General features: G+C 40.5%; 1 protein-coding gene and 1 long non-coding RNA gene across 6 annotated transcripts in view; one reads left to right on the top strand and one right to left on the bottom strand.

Annotated features, from left to right (window-relative positions):
• lpin2 (lipin 2) overlaps nt 1-20585 on the bottom strand; it is a 27942-nt gene extending 7357 nt beyond the window's left edge. Inside the window, exons 1-16 of one of the 5 annotated variants that reach the window (XM_077522284.1) lie at nt 20321-20585; nt 10812-11012; nt 9465-9560; nt 7068-7516; nt 6547-6673; nt 6158-6455; nt 5603-5702; nt 5350-5537; nt 5124-5217; nt 4966-5035; nt 4789-4881; nt 4628-4710; nt 4396-4543; nt 3546-3694; nt 1593-1679; nt 395-547 (exon numbers count right to left, since the gene is read on the bottom strand). In XM_077522284.1, coding sequence (XP_077378410.1) covers nt 395-547; nt 1593-1679; nt 3546-3694; nt 4396-4543; nt 4628-4710; nt 4789-4881; nt 4966-5035; nt 5124-5217; nt 5350-5537; nt 5603-5702; nt 6158-6455; nt 6547-6673; nt 7068-7516; nt 9465-9560; nt 10812-11003 — 2327 coding nt within the window. In that variant the 5' untranslated portion in view covers nt 11004-11012; nt 20321-20585. Of the gene's footprint in view, nt 1-394; nt 548-1592; nt 1680-3545; nt 3695-4395; nt 4544-4627; nt 4711-4788; nt 4882-4965; nt 5036-5123; nt 5218-5349; nt 5538-5602; nt 5703-6157; nt 6456-6546; nt 6674-7067; nt 7517-9464; nt 9561-10811; nt 11013-12531; nt 12879-16306; nt 16468-19681; nt 20116-20320 lie in introns of those variants that run through there. The other 4 variants (XM_077522293.1, XM_077522303.1, XM_077522266.1 and 1 more) reach the window with 4 other exon arrangements.
• On the top strand, nt 19435-21344 carry LOC144019347 (uncharacterized). Its single transcript, XR_013283634.1, has 2 exons — nt 19435-20057; nt 20337-21344. It is a non-coding gene; the product is annotated as an uncharacterized LOC144019347 (long non-coding RNA).
• Nucleotides 21345-21977: the final 633 nt, after the last annotated feature.

Genomic DNA, 21977 nt, shown 5'->3' with positions numbered 1-21977 from the left:
GTCCCGATTCCATGTGAATTGAAGGAGTTCACTGTATTAAGCAATGATAGGGGTTATGTTACAAATCATATCAAGTGAAACCATAGTTTACAACAAAATAATATGGCTACAATAACATTTATGTGGACTAACACTACATTGGTTAGCAAACACATAGTAGAGTCTACTGGAATACAAATGCTGTTGCCAGTGCTGCCGTTTTGGTTAGCAGCGGAGCTCAAATAATCAATTAACCACAATGTTGATAATTAGCTACTTTTTTCCCCTGGTAAAAAAAAAAAAAAAAGAAAAAAAAAAGAGGAGGTGTATGAGAGAGGCATTTATACAAACTGGAACACAGAATGACCACGTGATCTGATAGATTACACTGGAGATATTTGTGTTTGCGGTTTACCTGTGAAAGGCAGAGAAGAGGCTGCTAGGGGACAGCATGAGGGGCCCACGGGGAAGGATGGTGCCACCATCGTTGACCCACTGCAGGTAGCCCCTCGTCATGTCCGCCATGCCGATGGCACGAGCTGAGCAGTACAGGAACTTGTAGCCGTTCCTGCCGATGGCGAGGGAAAGAGAAAACACTAAGAATAGCACCCTAATTAGATCGGCTATATCCGAGCATTCTAAAAGTGAAACAGATTCTTTACAGAGAATCTTCATTATTATATACCAGGAAGCGTCCAAACGCCAGCCCTGGAAATGGATTGATGAATCACGCTAATAATCAATTGGTTTGCAAACTATAACACAAAGCTGATGTAGGCCCTTTTTCTTAACATATAAAAGGTGCGGGAAAAAAGCAGGTACACACTTTAAAAACAAAAATAATAATTAAAAATGTTAAGTAAGATTCTGAAGTAAAAAGTAGTATTGGACAGGTAATGAAGGACAAACGAAAGAGGTTTTAAGCAAAGTAACATGGGATGTAAAATAAGAAATGTGTCTGAATGTAGGAAAGAAGGACGGCAGAAAAGAAGATAGGATGGAAGCACCTGTGTTGAGAAAATAGGTAAGGACCAATCTTGGCTCACCTGTTTTGCAGTTTTGGTCAGAAAACTGAGCCATGATTGGTTGTTACCTGTTTCCTGAGCACAGGTTATGTCATCTTCAATCGACAGCAAGTAGCAAAATTAGTTTTTAAAGGTATTATGTTTAAATTTAAAATAATGAAGCTATCACATTAATTATAGATAAAATAATAATATCTTCTGCGATTGACTGGCAACCAGTTCCGGGTGTCTCCCGCCTATTGCCCAAAGCCAGCTGAGATAGGCTCCAGCACCCCCTGCGACCCTTGTGAGGAATAAGCGGTCAAGACAATAGATGAATGGGTAATATCATCTTACTGTTGAAAATATCTCAATGAGTCAAGTATCCCTTAAGTGTTCTGTTATTCTTTCTCATTGGCGCATTGTGGCAGAAAAATGTCCGAAACCTTTTATTAAGACATCTGGGAATTCTTCTATATTGTGTAAAAAAAAAAAATCATAATAAAGCATGTCTGTTCAAGCAACCCTCATACAGGAAATGCTGGGCCACAGCAGAGGCAAACACTGCAGCGTGAAAACCGTGAATCAAACCCGTTGTTGCGCACTTACTCGGCTACTGAGTGATAAAGCTTGGCGATCCCCTGGTGGGTCCAGTCCTTCCCAAGCTGTGGCAGGATCTGTCCAAACACGTCGGACCTGAAAGCGACAGAAACTAAGTGAAGCAACCATGAGAGAGAATATAATGCAGTGTTCTTGTATAAAGTAAGATTAGCTGTGCGTGGGAAAGGCTGGAGCGTCTCAAATGCAAATGAGCTCATTATGGAGCCTTGTGAGCGGCACACTAACGGAAGCCACATGTCACGAGTCTCTTGCGGGGTCACGCCGGATAATAAGCCACAATCAATCGGGCTCGTTTGATGTGCGGGCCATCTATGTGCCTTCGCCGATCGAGGAAATGGAAGACGACATCAGTTGTAAGTCAGAGGTGAGCTTTAAGCTAATTAAAAGATGAATGCGTAAACAGAAATCTTATTAAAATGAGAGAATATGTGCTATTTTGAGAGCAGTAAACATGTCGAGAGCAATTTAGTTACTTGAGAAAATGCATCATAACATCTTAGCATATAATTGCCTTCATCTAAAAGGTAACTCGAGGGAAAGAGCCGTTTTTTTTATATGGGGGTTCTTGTCATTATATCCCACTCTCAATTAAACTATGTAGAAAATAGAAAATTAGACACCTCTGTACATGGGCACATTAAATCATAATAGAGTTGTGCAATATATGAAAACTTATGAGCGCAACGTATGTTTGACAACTAGTGCTGAATGGTGATATACACCGTGCACACGTTTACATACCCCAAGAAATGTAAACTTATGAGCACAACTGTGTATCATAGATACAATATAAAAGGGCCGTTGTACTTTGTAACGGTATATTGTAGATGTTTTCCCCATACATTAATCAGCATCAAAAGACATGCAGAGATGCTTGCACCAGATATAGCAGAAAGAACATTTCCATCCTTGGTCCAACTAACGCTAGAAATACCTTGTAGCCATGAGGAAATGTTGTCGTTTATTTTTCCTTCACTACATAATATGATTGCATCAATTTAAATGTCTATTTTCATTCACTTCATTTACAGCTCATATTCGGTTTAAGTTAAAAGTTGGTTTCTGAAGCATTCGGAATAACCCGTTTAGCATGCATGAGCAGACAGAGTTACTCCTGAATATATGCAAATTGTGATCAATTGGAATAGCCATATCTATACCGCAGTGCACGGAAAATGTCATGAAACAAATAAACGTCATTTCCGCTTCTTACTTTCGAATGCCTCTCACAACAATAATAATGATGATAATAAAGTAGTCTGTTTCCTCCTCGCTCCAAATGTGTGGTTCTAGGCTGCTGAGTTCTGAGTTCCACCAAGTTTATTTTCCTCTGCTTGTATATTTCCAGCGGCATGTACGCCAAAAGCAGAGCATACAAATAATTACTGTACTCAAAAGATCAAGATTCCATGCAGACAGGACATGTGCAGAACACAAACAAATGTTCCGTTCAATAGAGGTATTCTGATACGTGCTTATATGACCAAATATTTGGGTTTGAAGATGAGTAACCGAGCTGCCCGATTGTTTTTTTTTATATATATATATATAAACAGAATGAGTATATTCAGGTCTTTGTAGGTGTTTACGTGGCCTCGCGTAACCAGATTCAAGCTAATATTCCGGTTTCGAAAGGGCTACTGACTACTTGTAAACATAGTCACAGTCAGGCATTCAGAACAAGTTGACCATCTGGTGTTCTTAAAACAGGTAATTTAATTACTATATTTCTACTGGATAAATGGTAGGCATACTTTTTTAAGCACCGTGTTGTAATTATTTTAATTCTTTGCACCTTACTGTATGCCTTGAAAAGAGTTTATACTACCAGACCATTTTAATGGTATTTGTTTGTCTACAGGATATTTGTGTTTTGTTTGCTTTCCCCCCCCATGAAAATTTAGTGTGGAGTGCATGTCAGTGTCTTGTTGTGGGGCCTACTTGGTGATGGTTCCGTCGATGTCGGAGATGATGACTTTGTCGTCCCAGTTCCACAGATAGATGGTGCCCTCACAGCGGCACGTACCTTGGTATTGTGTGGTGATGCTGAACGTTACGTCATTGGGGCCTTCCTTCAGTTTCAGACTGGCCTGGTAGGATGAGCATAAAAATGGTGAAACAACTGATACTATAATGTTAAAAATGTTTTCAGATTCGGGCTGGGCGACTTAATAGTGATCATGATCAATTTCAGGTCAATTACAGTGATCAGCTGTGAGCAGATTTTCCCAATCAGATGTGACAGAAACAACAGCCAAGCTTTTCCTGCTCTACTTTCATCTACAAGTTGAATAAATAAATAGAAACATAAGAAATAAACAATGACCAAAGGTAGAGCTCAGAAGTTACTCACAATCTATTGTGTGGCGGTATCTCTGAAATGATGCTAAGCAAATTAAGTCGATGTGCAAAGTATATTGACAGACTGTGCTCTTAAAAATAACTTGCATTAATAAAACCAACTTTTCTATGCCCCCCCCCCCCAAGTTTTCAGTACTGATGCTTTAATAATGGCAATTTAAAAACAATATGATACTATATGTAATATCAGGTCACAGCAATCTAAGACCCCCCATCAGTCTATCTAATCGAACTATCAATCTACTTTCATAAAAAGCCATCCAGCAACTTCAGCTAATAATATTGAATGAGGCAAGTGCCAATTCCAGCCAGCAGATGGAGTGCCATACTAACAAAAGAAATAACTTGACGTTGCTTCTTGTTGTATTTTCACCCCCTCATACCATGTTGTTTAACAAGTGTAATCGATACAATTTATAAGCATACTCACAATCTGATCAGAAGAGAGGCGCAGCGATTTCCTGTAGGCGTGTGCACCAAGATGCTGTTGACTGTCGTTAACATGGTGTCTCTCCTGACACGACGCAGCGCTCACCTCCTTGCCCTCTTCATCGCTGGACGAGTCAGTGTTTTTAGTCCTATAAAGGATACATGTATTTGATTAAATTAACTGCAAAAATATGCAAACAATATGTGATTTGTTATAAGAGACCTGCACTTACAGTAAGGTGAGTTTTTCCTGCGTCATGGCAGGTCCTTCCTCCGCCGACTGAGACTCTTCCTTGGTTTCAAGCTTAGTCTCAGACTGCAATAAAATGGAAATACATCTATAACGCTACTTTATACAAACTAAAACAAAAATGTTGTCAAACTTCACGCAAACCTGCTTGATTGCACTGTCTGCCCGTTTTCGCCAGAACCACCAGCGGCCCGACTTCTTTGGCATCTTCTCCTTCACCCAGGCCTCCTCTGTAGCCTGCATCATACGAGGCAGTGTTCAAATTCCTGACAGTGGCAATAGTAGTGTGTGTGTGTGCACACAGTAATAACTTCTAATTACCTTTGGTAAATTCTTCTGAAATGCTTGTAGACTTAGAATCAAGGGGGCAGCAAGAGTCCAGTTATAATACCTATAAGGATTAAAAAGAGTTGAGAACCAGTTATTTACCGCATTAGTCGGTTGTGTTTATTTGAGTGTTGAGAACAAGGAACACTTACCTATTTCCTATCTTTACAACAAGGTTGGGGTTATCTATAATTGCTGGATTCTCAGCAAATTCGTGGTAGGTGATGATGTGCTCCATGAACTTTTCTGAAGAGAGAACAGTTGCAGGAGTTCTAAAAGGCTTTGCTCACCCCACCCGATTTACTGCTGGGTATCCAGACCCAAGTATGGTTTTTGTAACCATGACAACTCGAGAGGGCTGAAGTGCACTTCCATTACCTTTGGATATCTCTGCATTCTCTGTCAGGCCGCCGCACAGCGACAGTGTGACGTCCGGGAGGTCGCTGGCTGAATCTGACAGACACTCGGTGCCACTGTCGGCCGCAGCGCTGCCGACTGACTGCGGCGACTGCGAACCTGAGGGAATCTCTGTTTCCATCCAGTGCTTTCCGGCTGCCTCGGCCTCGCTGCGGCAAGAGAACATGAGGTAAAATGACGTATTACTTCTTCTTTACACTGTCAGAGTTCTAACCTCTTAGGAAAGTATCTGGCAGCTACATCGGGCTCAAGTGCAGTTAGGTCATCCAGGTAGATGTCCTCGGGACCTTGATGGTGGCTCCTCTTCGGTACACCTGCAATCAACACAGCAATTCGTCACCAGTTTACGACTTGAGCTGGACAATTTGGTGTTAATTGATTTGACAGAAATCGTGTTTCTGATTTTAATCAACTTTTCACTTTTGCTTATAGTAATATCAAATGGCAATGACATTCAAAACAACAAGCTATAAAAATAGCTAAATATAGTATATATAGCCTAAATAGTCGGAAGGGGTTGGAAAAGTCGCTCCTTATAGCAAGGAAATCGTTAAGGTATCAACACTGATTTTGATTTTGGGCCCATCAAAGCAAAAACTCATCTATGCGGGCAACCATTTTCATGCAAGCAGTAGGCCTACATGTCAGCAAAGACACACTTTACACTACGAAACCTGTACAAAAAATAATTCTAAGCGATACTGAAATTTATCGATAAAAGTGATTAATCACCCAACCTGACTTATGCCGAACAATAAGTCAAAGCTACCTTTCTTCTTAGAGGGCGAGTCACTCTGCTGGCTGTTGCCAGGGGTGGAGGTGACCATGTTGTACGGCAGCACATCCGCGGGCCCCGTGAGAGTGGTGGGACTCTCACATGTGGTAGTGGAGATGTTCGTGAGCGTACGCGGCTCGGGCTTGACGATGGCGCATACAGGATGGTCGCCGTCATCCGTTTCACCGTAGTCCTCCATTGCCTCGGAGCTGAGGATAACGCGGAAATGGGTGCTCTCGGAAGGGGTGATGGTCATTGTTTTGAATAGCTCTGCTTTGTCCTTTTTGGTCACCTAGATGTTGGCAATCCAAGGAGAGGGAGAAACACCATTTTTCAACACTCACTATCCAAGCAAAATATCATTTTCAAGATTGTGTTCTTACCCTGGTTGTTTCCGGAAACTCTCCCCAAGTCCACTGCATGTGTGACTCGGCTCGTAGCAAAGTCTCCGAGGGCCTCACCATCAGTTCAGAGTCACTCCTTGGAGAAAAGGCTTGGGATAAGCCATGGCTGATGGTACAAAGACATACATACATAAGGATCAGTTATTTTCTATAGGTGCTACCGTGCTATATAGTCTTGCCATTAATTGGCACTCTTGTTTGTACAAACGCCTGTGCAAGGGTGGAGCTACACATTATGATTGGGAGTTGGAACCAGTTTTTCACAGACAAGTGCAAACGCTCGAGCCATGTATCATGCACAGTGGCCTATTTACAAAGGTCCAGCAGTACAAGAAGGCACTTCTAGCTTATATCATGCTTGCTGTATTTCATCTGATTGTTTTGCATTGAATGTGTTTTACATTAACATTTTTACTGCGATTGTGGCTTCACTTCCGTGAGAGACTACAGCACATTCTCATTCTCGTACATTAAATCTTTGCAAATAGCCAAGAAGCCACCTGTCATTTGTTGTCCAGTCGCCATCTGACAATGCGTAACCATCCAAGTTATGCCTGGCCGCAGGTAGTCTGGGGTCAACATCTCGTATTGTGGTCACTGAAGGCGATCTGGACACATGAGGCACTGAGGCGTCCTCGTCAGAGCTGAGGTCCATCTCAAACATCTCCTCGTTGGTCGTAGCAGCAGGTGTGTTAGCAGCAACAGTGGGGGTGACCGACATGGGGGGAGTCAGCTCTTCTCTGCGGGGGTCTCCTTTGTGCTTCTTCCGCCGTTTTTTCTTCTTTTTCGTCGACACGCTGGCGGGAGACGGCGGATCTGGTGGGTCTTCCTGGTCAGCCGGGTTATCGTCTTCCAAGTTTTTTGATGACCGATGCTCCACCTCTGAGATCCAAAAAAGGTGGCTCTCTGTCGGGATCGGTGATGTGGCGAGGTGGGCGGGGACAATCTGCTGGAGGACAGACAAGGCACAAATGAAAGCCAAGCACAGCTCTCATTACCATGATGACATGGGGCAGAGCAAGGAGGATGTGGGTGGCTACTATGTGGCTACAATGGTTTGGGTCCTGAATATATCCAAGAAATGCTAATTGAGTACAAGCCCAGCAGGGCTCTGAGATCTACAGACTTGGGCCAACTAGTGGAACCCAGAGTTCGAAGCAAACATGGTGAAGCTGCATTTAGCTATTATGCTGCACACAGATGGAATAGGCTACCAACAGAAGTGAAGTCAGCCCCGAGTGTAAATGCTTTTAAATCGAGGTTAAAAACTTTGCTTTTTTCTTATACCTTTGATTAGGGACTTTTAAACAGCTTTAATTAAGTGTTTTTTTAATTATTATTTTTATTTTTATTTTTATTTTTATCATTATCATTTTAAACTTCCTTATGTTAAATTTTTTAAAGTTTGTTGAATAATGTTTTAAGATTGTTAGTTTGTAACCTATTTTCATTTATTTTTCTTCCTCTGAATGTTAACTACTGTTTCTTGATGCTTATGTGTTGTCTTTCCTCGTGTAAAGCACATTGAGTTGCCTTGTGTATGAAATGTGCTATACAAATAAACTTGCCTTGCCTTGCCTTGCCTTACTACTAGGTCAGAGCATGAAGAAAACAAGGCGAAAACCCATAAACACAATAAAAGCATCAAGTCTTTTTCACTCGTGGAGGCAGTACTTTGTCACCAAGGCAAATAACACATGTCCTTGTCAATTTACTGGGCTGTCTGCTAATAGTTATTATTTTAATAATGGGTAAAAGTGTAGTTTATTTTGTCAATTAGTCTCTGAAAAACAAAACAAAACAAAACATGTTTTAATTTTCATCCCGTTGTTCCAAAACAGGACAGGACAGAAAATACACAAATATAAATTAGCTGAGGCGACACAGTGAATGACTGGTTAGCACGTCCGCCTCCCAGTACCGAGGACGCAAGATCGCATACAGGCTTTGGCCTTCCTGGGTGGAGTTTGCATGTTCTCCCCGTGCCTGCGTGGGTCTTCTCCGGGTACTCCGGTCTCCTCCCACATTCCAAAGACATAATTGGGCGCTCTGAATTGTCCCTAGGTGTGAGTGGTTGTTCGTCTCTATGTGCCCTGTGCCCTGGCAACCAGTTCCGGGAATACCCCGCCTACGGCCCGAAGCCGGCTGGGATAGGCTCGAGCACCCCCGCGAGCCTTGTAAGGAGTAAGCGGTTAAGAAAATGGTGGATGGATAAACTAGCTATGAATCAGTTACTGGTTTGGTTTGTGATATGTCAAGAAAAAGGCAAAGATGTTGTAAAAATAGTATGATTGGAAATGTCTTGAACAAACACAAATGTAATCAGTCTGCTTTCATGGAGGACTTCAGAAATATTAAATATATACGGAATATTTTCTGTTTAGAGGCTGAAATTCAAAGGATTTGGACCATTTTAAATTAAACAAGATAACTAAATGATTAATTGATTGTCAAAATAATGACTGATTGCAGCTCTACAACTGGCATTGACAAATATATGTACCTCCCTGTCGCCAAGTCATCAACTTCTTCAAACATTCCTGCATGTGGCACATATCAGAAACTAACGCTAATCTGTGAACCCAGCAACAACAACAGTGCAGCTCTACTTAGCTTCTGGCTATCAAAGAGCAGATATCTGCCCAGTGGGTTTGTTTTGACTTAGTATCTCAACAGGTGGGCACTGAGCAAACACTCCAGACACCAAACTATCTGTAAACAAATCCATATTTTGCACAGATATATTGTGAGGGTATTGCAGCCAAAAAAGATTGACAGCAACCACATCCTGCAGACTCAAGGTTGGTGTTTGTCGTGAGAATGGATGTCACACAATTGGAGGAAAAAAAGGGCACTGGATCAAACTTTGAAAAATAATCATACTGTGTCATACTTACATTCTGCTGCTTGGTTTCCTGAACGAAAAAAGCCTCGCCATTGTCGCCGAGTTTCATTTGCAACTCTACGGGCTCGCCATTCACTTCAATGTCAATCTGGACAAGAAAAAAATAGACACATCACGAGGACCATAAATCAACATAAGAGACGTGAATAGCCAAATTTTAATCTTCAATAAGCTGAACAAAGATATTTTTAGAAAGTGTAAGGAAACCCTGATTTGATTAGCCACATCCTCACGACTGTGAAGCAGATGTGCTAACCACGACATCAACATGCTGCAAAAGTGGGGCTCGCTCACCAGTCACAAGATTTAATTTGCCACCCTCTGGGCCCTATGCAGGAATTTATGCAAGGCAAGGGATGACGGCCGAGTTTAACATCCTAATTAACTAATGAGGCAGAATAAATGAGGGCCCTCTTTAATCCTGCCAAGCAAGTGACAGCTCACATGCATCAGAAGTCTTATATCTATCACTGCAAAGTTGCGCAAGTATGTTTTATAATCACCCATGTCTTTATTTTTGGTGCACCAAAAGATGAGACATAGTAGGCCAGTTGCAAAACTAGCCCTCAGCCGCAGGCGGCCTTTTTCCCCCTGCTGTTTCCTCTCCTGCCCACGCATTCAAGTTGTAGTGCTTGTTGCCATGGCAACGGCTCATTCATTCATTTCTACGAGTTCATCAGCATTCTAGGAAGCTGCTGAGAAAGTACCAACCTCTCACTTATCCAACCCAGAGACCATTGATCTAGGCCAAGAAAGAAAAATACTACCACAAGTGAGTCATACAAAAATGTCTAAAGAGAGGAAGACAAAGCCCACAAAAGCCTGATTTTTTTCCCCCCACCCTTACACATGTTGCTGCAATGCACACGTAGCACCAAAACAGAAATGGGGGCGATGTTGGAAGGCATTGGGGGCAAAGTTGACCCTATAATTTTAGGTGGTAACAGGTATGGTTCACAAAATCTATGGTTTGGTTCGGTTCTCGATTTTGTGCTAATCACAGCTAATTTTTATTATAACAAATAACTGCTGCTCAATTAGATAGCAAAAGGTTGGCTCTATCTTTGGGTCATTTTGGGCATTTCCAGCGATCCTTCAAAAAAAATAAAAATAAAAAATAAAAAATCCTAGACTTAAAGGTTACTTCTGTCTCCCAAATTTGAACCAGGTATATTAAATACAGTAGATATAGGCAACATTTAATTGTCTGAGATTTTAATGTTTGTTATCATCTGGTGCTGGAGCACGTGAGGTTTGATGACTTGCCATAAAACAGAAAACTCATAAATAGTGATCATGTGATCTTGAGCAAACATCTTTAACCGTCAAGGGAACTCACCACTTTCTCTTTGGAACGCAACACACCCAGCTTGCCGAAGCGCACATGGAAGGGCGAACACTGGTAGGTGCCGTCCCGCTGGCGGACGACCACGACATCGATACACCCAGACAGCGTGGCCTGGTTGATCCCCTTGTACAGCTCCTTGACAGTGACCAGCACCTGCCCGGCTAGCTGACCCACGTAATTCATGGTGTCCACCTGCGAGCAAAGTGCAACAGTTAGTGAGCTGGACAGGTTTACGACGAATAAAAACCCAGAGGAAAATCTGCTGAATTACAAACTGACTACTGTACTTATACCCAACAGCAATGTGGTGATGTTACAAAAGGAAGCAAACAAAGACGGTGAGTCAGGCAAGTGTCTAGTTTAGTGGGACCTGTAAACCCCACTGCCTTTGTTGACATAACCTGAAATGTTTACATCTCACGCTGACCTTTAGTTCAGAGATTAGGCATGAGGGAGATGAAAAGCATGTGTGCAACAGTGGCAATGTGCTACGTGGGCAAGTTGCAATGCAACCCACAAATAAACAAGATGGCGAACGCTATGAAATAATAGAAACATAGAGGAAATGTTTCAATTAATGATGATGAGAAAGGTTGAAAGATTTTGAAAAAGAATGGCATTGTCTTTTCTTGACCTCAACACTGCGATTTAATTATTTTCTCAAGATTCTCTTATTTATTTTTCAACAAACACAAGCAGTACTTGACTTTACACAAGTGGTACTTGATTTACTCAAAGACACCTTTGAGCCCTACTGCTTATGATCTTCCAATTTCAAAAACAGGAATGAGTGCCAGCATTTATTCCAAGATTCGAGGATGACGATTCATCAATACCAAGGGGTGGCGTGCCTCAGTAGTATGGTGGTTGTCTCCCAACCCAGAGGTTGTGGGTTTGATCCCATGCCATTGTGACCCTGTTGAAGTATCCTTAAGCAAGATACTGAACCCCCAATTGCTCCTGATGCTGTATCATCAGTAGGTGAATAGGTAGTCAAAATGTAAAGCGCTTTGAGGGGCTGTAAGGTGGAAAAGCACTATATAAATGAAGTGCCAAGTGTAACATCATTTTGTCAGTATCTTCAGTTTAATTCATGAAACTGGACAAGGCAACATCTGGCCACATCAATTTTACCCGCTCGGCTAATATATAGCCACTGTCAACTTGGCTTATGGGTGCTATCTTCAAATCATGTGGTCCGAGGATGTGTTTTGATTGGACACAGCTCAAGTAGCACATACATGGTGATTTTTTTTAATTTTTTTTACCTTGCAAGATGAAAAAAAAAAAAAAAAACGTTTAATATTCGTATAAAGGCCCTGTGAGAAAGAAAATTTGCAGAAAATTATGCACCCCCAGCACGGCAGTCTCAGACAGCCTTTAAGTGTGCTAAACACAAAGTGTACTGAGCTTCCTCCCAAATATTAGTCAAATGACAACTTTATTCAAGCGAAGACTGTTCAGTAATTGGTGTCTTGTAGTCTCTGGAGCTAAAAAGTGCCCTTGGGTCTACCATTTGCAAAGTGTCCGAACAGCAGAAGTAAATGTATTCAACTATCAAATGATAGTGAGTATGCAAAAGATTGTTGAACCGGAATAACAGTCTTCATTCGGTCCTGGAAGTAAAGTCAGCCATAAGTTCTAGTCCAAACACTCAACAACCATCCCAGATCAACATCCTTCGATGGAAATGTGCCGTAAACTGACTCACCAAGGACCAAGATGACTTGAGTGGTGATAGGTCATCTAGCTCACTGCTGTCAGTGTTGTCCTCCGTGCTGGTGGCTTCTGAACATCTTTGTCTCTTCATGGTGTCCACAAGGTCTCATGACACGCCACCATGACCACCACGCGCGTGTTGTATCACTTAAATCAAACATCCTGAACGTAGTCTTTATTTATCCCCACGACTTATCGCCTCGTTAGTTCATCGCACTCTTGTGTAATGCTGTCATAAACTTTATAATTCATGGTTGATGATGAGTGTTTTTTTCCCCTCTGCCAGCAGACAGGCTCCTAAGAATTGAGCCAATGAGATGGCAGCTTTCAGGTGGTGACGGCTGATAAGGCGACACTCGCTACGCAGTGTTTTTCCCCCTGATAACAAGGTGTACTCTGTGGTGTGACGTTCTTGTACACACTGTCACATGAACGGTATGATCATTGCTGCGTCTGCTTGTTATTGTGACTATCTGGGTAGTTTATGGATTTTTGTTGCTGCTAATTGGACAAACTATGGCTATTACCATCCAAAATATGTGATGGCAAATACAGGACCATGAGTGTAAGAAGGTATAATCCCTGAGGGATTATTCCATTTACATACCAGTACAGTGTGCTAAAATGAGCCCAATTGTTCATTGTATATCAAGTTACACAGCTGGAAAGACATGTGCACTGGAACCTCTATGGGGGAAAACAATCTGTTCCAGCACCCCCGATTTGTTCATATTTTCAGTCCTTCTTTCCCCCTTGGGAAGCAACAGAAATAGAAATAGTCTGTATAACCAGAGGACAAGCTGCACTCTGTTTGCAGAGTAGCCGTGTGGCAGTTAAGCTTTCTTATATCCGTTCTGTGTGGAACCTTTATGTGCTTCTGTACCATACAAAACAAGTCTCTACAGAAATAAATGCACAATAATTGTACATGAATAGTACATTGATTTATGCTTGTGTCTTGTGTGCTGCTTCTGGTTTTAATACTACAGCTGCATCTGTATTGCACATATTACAGATGAGAATTTAAAATGAAGAGTTACTTCATGTTTTACAAAAGTTTGACCATCAAACAGATTCTTGACATTACTTCTATGGAAAAAAGTTTCACGTTCAAGCAACTACCAAAGAAGAAGCAAAACATACAGCTCATATACCTGGGGGAAGAAAAAAAATAAAAATAAAAATAAAAAATAAAAAATAAAAATACTTTTTTCCTCATTAATTTCCAATTGTACAACTTCGGGGTTTCACAAGGTACTCCTACATTTATACATTGGTGCCTTAGATATGAGTTTTCATTTGTTCCATGACTACTCTCCTAACTCAAGATTAATGGGGGAAAAATTTTGGAAAATAATCTAATAGTGATCAGCTCTATTATACATTAATATATGAATTTAAACACAAATTAAGTATTCATTAATATGAAAGATTTTATTTACTATAATTACAGGTGTAAATTTAAGTACTTTGACAGTCTTGTAAGCATATTTATGACACAAGTGTGGCGTAAAGATATTATGGATATAATATACTATAAATTTGTAAGAAATCAAATTAAATCACAGATTATATATTTTTAACAATAATGCAAGCAAACGTCAAACCTTTTGTGTTGCATGAAACGATATGTCAACAAGTGGACTGCACTTCTTAAAGGGATCGTTCGGCTTTTTTTTTTAACATGAATCTGAATTTGATCCTCACTTCCCGTGTGTGCGATCAGCACTGACTTACCCCTGACAGCGTTCGGTGACACCAGTTCTGGTCCGGCGTTGGACGAGACGAAAATAGTCCAGCAAGCTGGCTGGGGTGTCGTAAATAAAGCGTTTTTCTTCTAAAAACTATTTGTTTTCAAAAGTGTGATACATTTCCATCACAATACTCTTTCCTGAAAAAAGTCAGACGCCATTACCGCCAGCCACTACTTTTCTGTTCGTTCGTATCACTGCGCTGCGCCCTGTAGACAGCGAATTGACGCACTGCTGCCAGCTGATCCTTCCGCTGGAAGATGTTGGCCTTTTCGAAGGCGGAAGTATCAGCTAGCTGGCTGCAGTGCGTCGGTTAGCACTCTACAGGGCGCCGCGCAATGATACGAACGAACAGAAAAGTAGTGGCTGGCGGTAATGGCGTCTGACTTTATTCAGGAAAGAGTATTTTGATGGAAATGTATCACGCTTTTGAAGCCAATAGTTTTTAGAAGAAAAACGCTTTATTTCCGAGACCCCAGCCAGCTTGCTGGACTATTTTCCTCTCGTCCAACGCCGGACCAGAACTGGTGTCACCATCGCACACACGGGAGGTGAGGATCAAATTGAGATTCATGTTAAAAAAGCCGAACGATCCCTTTAAACACTGAACTGCTTGATAATTAAATACAACATACATAGACTATATAAAAAAATAAAACTTTGTATTCTCCTGTCAGTAATATCACACATGCTGGTGTAGTAAGTGGAGGGAAAGATTGAATGACGTAACTTAAGAACCAGCAACAAGCCATAACAAGCAGCAGTGGCGCCTCATCACTTAAAGGACGAGTAATGACGAGCAATAATCATTTTCAAATCATTTGCCTGGAGAATGTGTTTTGATTGGTCACCGCTGAGAAGCGCCCTGTGCGCAAATTCGGAGACACATCATGCATAATACGATTATTTCATTTTACATGTGCGGCACACATCAGACTGCTCCACAACACACACTGTGAAGTTTTTTGTTTTGTTTTTTTGTTTTTTCAGACCCGTCACCAGAAAGAAATTGTAGCATTACCTTTTTTTGGGGGGCACACTTTATCAACCTAAATCTAATGTTCATCAGGTTGAACAGCGGCATTGTGACAACTGCAAAAGTGTTCAGAAATATTTTCTGTCACTTAAAAGCGGGAGTTTGTTCTGAAATCTAAAAGACAAACTGAAAAAAAAATGTGTAGTTCATTTTGCATTTATTCAACTCAAAAGTGCATTTGAAACAAATCCACTCTTCACTTCTGTAAACAACTATGTCCGAATGAATGACTCTGTGACCCAACCCCTTCTATCTGGAATTGGCGAGCAGTTGCCTTCATTTGCGTGTTGGATTAGGGCTGTACGATATGGACAAAATTTCCTTTCATTTTTGCCAGACATCTCTATTCTTTGATCTTTGACTCAGCATGAGATTTCACATCATTTTACTTTTTTTATGGTGCCTTCTGTATTTTGTGTTATTTTATTTATATACTTATACAGATTTTTTTTTTTTTAGTATTTTATTTGCGTGTATACTTATCTACTTATATTTACTCTAATTAATTTTATTTTGTGTTATTTTATTTCACTTGTGTCTACTAAAAGACGAATTTCTATTCCATGCACAGCACTTTGTATGCAGCAATGGCTGTTTTACAGTGATTTAGAAATAAGGTTGTTATGTCGATGATATACAGAAACAACATATGGGTTCAGTGAAAAACTAAGCAGAATATCAATCCAAAAGGATGTGTAAAGTGCTTTTTTTTTTTTTTTTTTTTTAAGTAGAACTTGGTGACAGTCATCAACATGAACAAACTTGGCAATAAAAAAAGAGAATTCAACTCACATTGTACTGCAACTGCTTTAGTGATAAATATAAAATTATTTATCACTAAAGCAGTTGCAGTACAATGTAGTAGTACATAGTTGTTGTGTACGTGTGACTGCTTGGGTCTGTTAACCGCATACTGTGTATTGCTACAATTCATCCGTGCTGTGTGGCTTGACTAATTAAAATAAAAGTTTGACACTCACTTGTAAACGTAACCAGTGGACTCAGGATTCCCATTGATGTCAACTGTGTCATCCTGGATCGAGGTTTGGCATTTGGTGGCTTCCATTAAAGCGGCACGACGTGCTCACTGCTCAGTCTTTGTCCCAGCGCCAGCCGGCAAATGCGCACTATCTACGCGGAAGTAGATTTGGCTAAGGCACGTCTGCAGAGCACGCGTCTCCCCCCCACCCCACCCCATCCCTCCTGATCCTGATTGTCATTGGCTCGCTTAGTTGTCAATCACAGCCAAACTTGAAAGGAGGTATGTGGTTGGCTGGCACGCCATGCTTTACTTAAAACAGAAGGCGCAAGTTTACGTGACTGATAGGACGAATAGTTGGTGAGTCATCTTGCTAGGGCGGGCACGGCTGACTGACAGGGCGGGCACGGATCCCCAAGGCCCGCCCATGGCGACGGGTCCGTGTTTTTTTTACCTTGCACGGTTGCTCCTATCACGAAAGACTTGTAAGTTACGTCACTCATCATATCTCAAGGCACCACTGTTTATCAAGCATACCCAACCTTCCAGAATTAAGCAAATCCTGTTTGTATTTGGAATGTTTTGAAATGTCTAAATTAGAAAACACTTGAGTCATACTAAGCATATATTTAACCTAACAATATTACTGTTGTTTGTGCTGCGATGTACCACAGCCGCGTGCAATTGGTTATTGATTGTGGGACAACAACAATCTGTCCTAGAAGGCTGACAATAGAAACCTAAGCAAAACACACAACGATCACGTTGCACTCATTTGATCTTGAGGTTACACCATCAGCAAGTGTGTTGAATGGAAATAGAGCGACAGACGGACAACACCACTTCTCAAATTATTGACAGCAACATGAAAAACAAAGTGGAAGCTCTTCTTTAAACATTAACCGTCACATAAATTTGTATGAAAGCAACCATGAACAAAATTTTAAAAGTTGTAACAGAATACTAACTTTTTTTTATTTTTGTTTTAAAAAAAAAACCCAAAAGGCATGCACAAGATGCCTGCCAGCATGAGATGCTAACATAATCAGACTCCATTTTCTTGACTCAGTGCTCCTTCTTGGTAAACGGTACAGTTCAAATGAAAGACAAGAAAGAGAAGATAACAAAAGCAGGAAGTAAACACCTACTAAAATTAAACCTGGCCAAACAGGTGGACTTAAACGCAAAACAAACCAGTTACACATTAGATCCATATCAAAGTCCTCTGTTGACAAAAAAAAAAAAAAAAAAAAAAAGAAAGAAAAAAAAAAAGTCAGTACCAGCTGAGAGTGCTATCAGTCAACAGGAACAAAAACAGGAAGAACTACAAAAATAAAACTTAAAAACAAACAAACAAAAACAAAAAAACAAAAAACAAAAAAACAAAAAACAAACAAACAAATTTACTCACATGTGCACACACCAGTCAGTTAAGATCTAAATCAATGTGCTTTGTTAACCAAGTTACTTGACACCAGCCGAGAGTCAGAGCCAAATGAACAAAAAATAGGAAGACAAATAGTGCTAAACAATATATATATATTTAAAAAAAAAAAAATCGATATCGCAATATTGGCCCATTCAATATGCATATCGCAAAGACATGCAATAAGTTTTATGTGGAATTTTATTCTTTTATCTGAATTTGACCAGTCAACCGCTAACTAAAATGTGCACCGCCATCCAATAGCTGAACATTATCGGGAGATAATTACAATTAATCAATTAAGAAGATATTGAGTTTGTTTATTTTGCTGCATGAAAAATGTAATTCTTTCATTCGACAATAAAAATGGCATTTCTTTAGGTTCATGTTAAATATCGATATCGCTATATTCAGCAACTATATCGCATGATTTTTCAATAGCGTGCAGCCCTATAGACAAACTCTATCAACATATTACAAAGAGCAAGACCAAGATGGACACAAATGCATATCAGTCAGAAGATCTAAATCAAAGCCTTCTTGTGACAAAAAGTTTTTGATATAATATGATTTCAGAGCCCCATAGAGTCACCTGGAACTAAATAGTAGGAAGTTTAGGAACCTACCAAAATAAAACCTGAAGAAGCACAAACAGATGGACTCATATGTGCAACTCCAGTCAGGGAAAATCCAAAACAATGTAAATTGTTGGCAAACAGTTGTTCGATACAAGCCTAGAGTTTTGTCAAACAATTGGAATGGGAATTAACACAGGAAGTAGAAACCTACCAAAATAAAACAAATAGCAGCACAAGCAAATAGACTCAAATGAACCACACCAGCCACAGAAGAGCCAAGTAAACGTCATTTGTTGACAAAACACTGGTCGGTATCAGAGACACTGGTCGGTATCAGAGTCCTCTCAGGCTCATTGGAACAGGAACACACACAAAAAAAAAGAGAAGTGCCAACATAAAATCAGAACCAAACCCTTTGCGCACTGAAATGCTCTCCCTGACTAGACAAAAGTAAAAGGGACAGCAACATTGTTTGTTTTGCTTCCAAAAAGGCTGCTTACCGTACTGCATTCAGGGAAGTCTAGTAGGGTGTTGCAGATGTCACGCGCTGTGACAGAAATATCTTCAACACATTTAGAAATATTGGCTCATATGTGCTGACGAAGACATTTTTGACTGGCTTAGTCTTGTGTAACTGATTAGGAAACAGTAAGGCTCCTGTGACACAAAATTGCATGAAATGCCTGAGTGAGAATGTCAATGTTGAGCTTGAACTCCACTACCTCCGTTGTTTGCCAAAAGGTTTTTACTGAAAACATCTAATGTTGATCTCCAGTGTAATGTCAGTTTCATAAAATACACGAGGTGAATATTTCATTGAACTCAAGAACTTCAAATGGGTTGTATGTAAATGATGATCCCGTAACAAAGTGAGTATGAACTTGGTAAAGCACTTGCAGAAAAAAAAATCATTTTTAATCAAATGATCCTTCAAACATTTATTTTTAACAAGTAATATAAAATGAGTTTGAAATGACAGCAGTAATTCTCTGTAGTGATTTTTTTTTTTTTTTATTTAAAACCAGAGGGTTCATGTCTTGCGTCAGACAAAAAACGGCAAATAGTTGTTGGAGTGATGCTAGTCTGCCTTCTACTGTCAGGTGCCCTTGAGCAAGGCACCCTTGCTCCACCTCTTGAGGGATTATAGTGAGCAGAATGAATATTTCAATGTTTTTGGATAGTGATTCTTTCCCAGGATATATACTTGGTAATGTCTCAACAGATAGCACATCATCATTGCCTAATAGTCTGGCAGCTCGAATAACTGGGGAAATGCTACTATATTAAATTAAAAAAATAATAATAATAATAAAAAAGTCCAAAATCCAAAAAGAGAACCAAACTTTGAGAAGCTACAGAAGCTATCACTTACTTGTTATGTGGCCCTTTCGAGGCTTCAGATTGCTCCCACCGACTCCCCACACAAATGCGCCTCATATTGTACAAATATAAACTTTAAAAAAAAAAAAAAAAAAAGGCAAATACAGCTAGTATATGAACATATTAAAGCTAACATGGCTCACGAACGTCACAGCGGTATTTCAACGTCACGACTGGTTTTGTGGGAAAGGACAAAAAGGGACCAAGGTGGGAGGGGAAAAAAACTCTGCTGCGGTGGCTAATGGTGGACGTTTGAGACACGAGTGAGGCAAGTTGAAATGGAAGAAGCCCAAAATGAATGAGCCGTGGTCGTCCGTCGGCTAGCTGCTGTTTACTTCACGTAGAGCTTCACCGTTAAATGTCAGCCGGTAATAAGCGACACACGCTCTCTGTTCACCTCCCAAAACAAGCGCTTTTTACTCGTATAAGCGCGTTTATTTTACAACAAAATTCCCCGAATCGATTACACCAGCTGAATCATTCGGAGCTGGGGAAAAAAACATGTCAGCTAGCTTCGATGCTAACTATACCGCTAGCTGCCTCGGTGATGTGACAACATGACAAACGTCGCCGTAAATAGGCATTTTCCTCTTAAAAACAAAAAGAAATAAATATATTTATGTCAATCTACCTTCTGTTGTCTTCAGTGGAGGTTTGTTTATCAGCGAGTCCCCGTGTCCTCCATGTCTTCCTCGTCCCCGTGGGTGGAACTATTACTACTACTACTACTTCTCCACCCCCTCCTCCGGGCTCCCGAACCTCCCCGACCGGCTGACTCGCCCGCGGCTGGGACCACCGAGCTGGGCATCGGGTGAGGGGGGGAGGAGAGGGCTATAGTGCCTAGTGGAGCTCCCAGATGATGAAGATGATGATGATGACGGGACGGTGAAAACACAACGCACACACCTATACAAATTCCCCAAATAATAATACGTGTGTGCTATATGTAGACATATTTTTCGAGTTCTTGGTATTTTCTAGGTCATTTCGTCAACTTTATTTGGTTCCACTATTGTTTTTTTGTTTTTTGTATATTCTGATATTTGTGTAATTTCCCTCCATTATTGCTGTCTATTATTTCCTTAGGCCTATATGTTTTTCTCCAATATTTTCCAATATAGGGCGGCATGGTGATTGAGTCTGCCTCCCAGTACTGAGGATGCAGGTTCAAGTCCAGGCTTCGGCCTTCCTGGGTGAAGTTTGCATGTCTCCTCCTGGCACTCCGGTCTCCTCCCACATTCCAAAGACATGCATGGCAGGTTAATTGACTACTCTGAATTGTCCAGAGGTGTGGTTGTGAGCGTGGATGGTTGTTTGTCTCTGTGTGCGCTGCGATTGGCTGGCAGCCAGTTCGGGGTGTACCCCGCCTACTGCCCTAAGCCAGCTTGGATAGGCTCCAGCACCCCCCACGACCTTTGTGAGGATTAAGCGATCAAGAAAATGGATGGATGGATTTTCTAATATACGTATATATTTTTTAACTATTTGTGCATTTTCCCATGTATGTTTGTGTTTTATTTTCTAGTGTTTTTTGTGCTCATATTTTTTGTATTATCTTCAAATGTGTATTTTCCAGCTGCTAGTTTGGGATTTTTCATTATAATTTTGTATTTTGACAGCTAGTTTTATAAAATATTTTGCCTTTATTTTGCTCATTTTTTGTGTAATTTTATTTCGACCCATATGTTTAGTCAAAAAGGTTTGTGTTTTACTCATGTACCTCAGAGTCAAGAGGTTCTGGTTTTGAATCCCAGCCTTCCAAGAGTTTTATGTTGAGGCAGTGCTTGCGTGTTTTTTCCCAAGTACTCTGGGTTGCTTTCATACATGTATGACTTACGTAGTCAACTTGAGATGTCTTCTGATTTTAAGCCAATTGAATTATTCATCTAGGAATCAATTGAAGCTTGCATTATGAAGTGTGACATGACTTCAACTGAATTTAGACACGAGTAAACACTTAATGATAGTTGATCATTTTCCTTCACTGGCCCTGGAAAAACAACATTCCCCTACACTATTCCTCAGGTTCTTATCTGTTGAATTTGTGTGCAGTACCGACAAGTTCTTCTTATTGTTGTGGCCACTTGGGGTCAGCTGCTATTTTGCTTCTGACAATTCTTTTGGCATTAGCATGCCCCAAAATTTGCCATACACAAAATGTAAAAATATTAGATGAAAAATACAAAAATGTTTTTAAAAAAATAATAATACTTGTAAAATTTGGAAGGAATACAAGGAGGGTTTGGGAGCTTTTTCTAACAGCACCTTGATGTTTGAGTTGTCTGTCG

Source organism: Festucalex cinctus, chromosome 1 (assembly GCF_051991245.1).
Source record: "Festucalex cinctus isolate MCC-2025b chromosome 1, RoL_Fcin_1.0, whole genome shotgun sequence".
NCBI lineage: Eukaryota > Metazoa > Chordata > Actinopteri > Syngnathiformes > Syngnathidae > Festucalex > Festucalex cinctus.
Note: the sequence above shows the minus strand (reverse complement) of the source record. Positions and strands in the feature narration are given on the sequence as shown.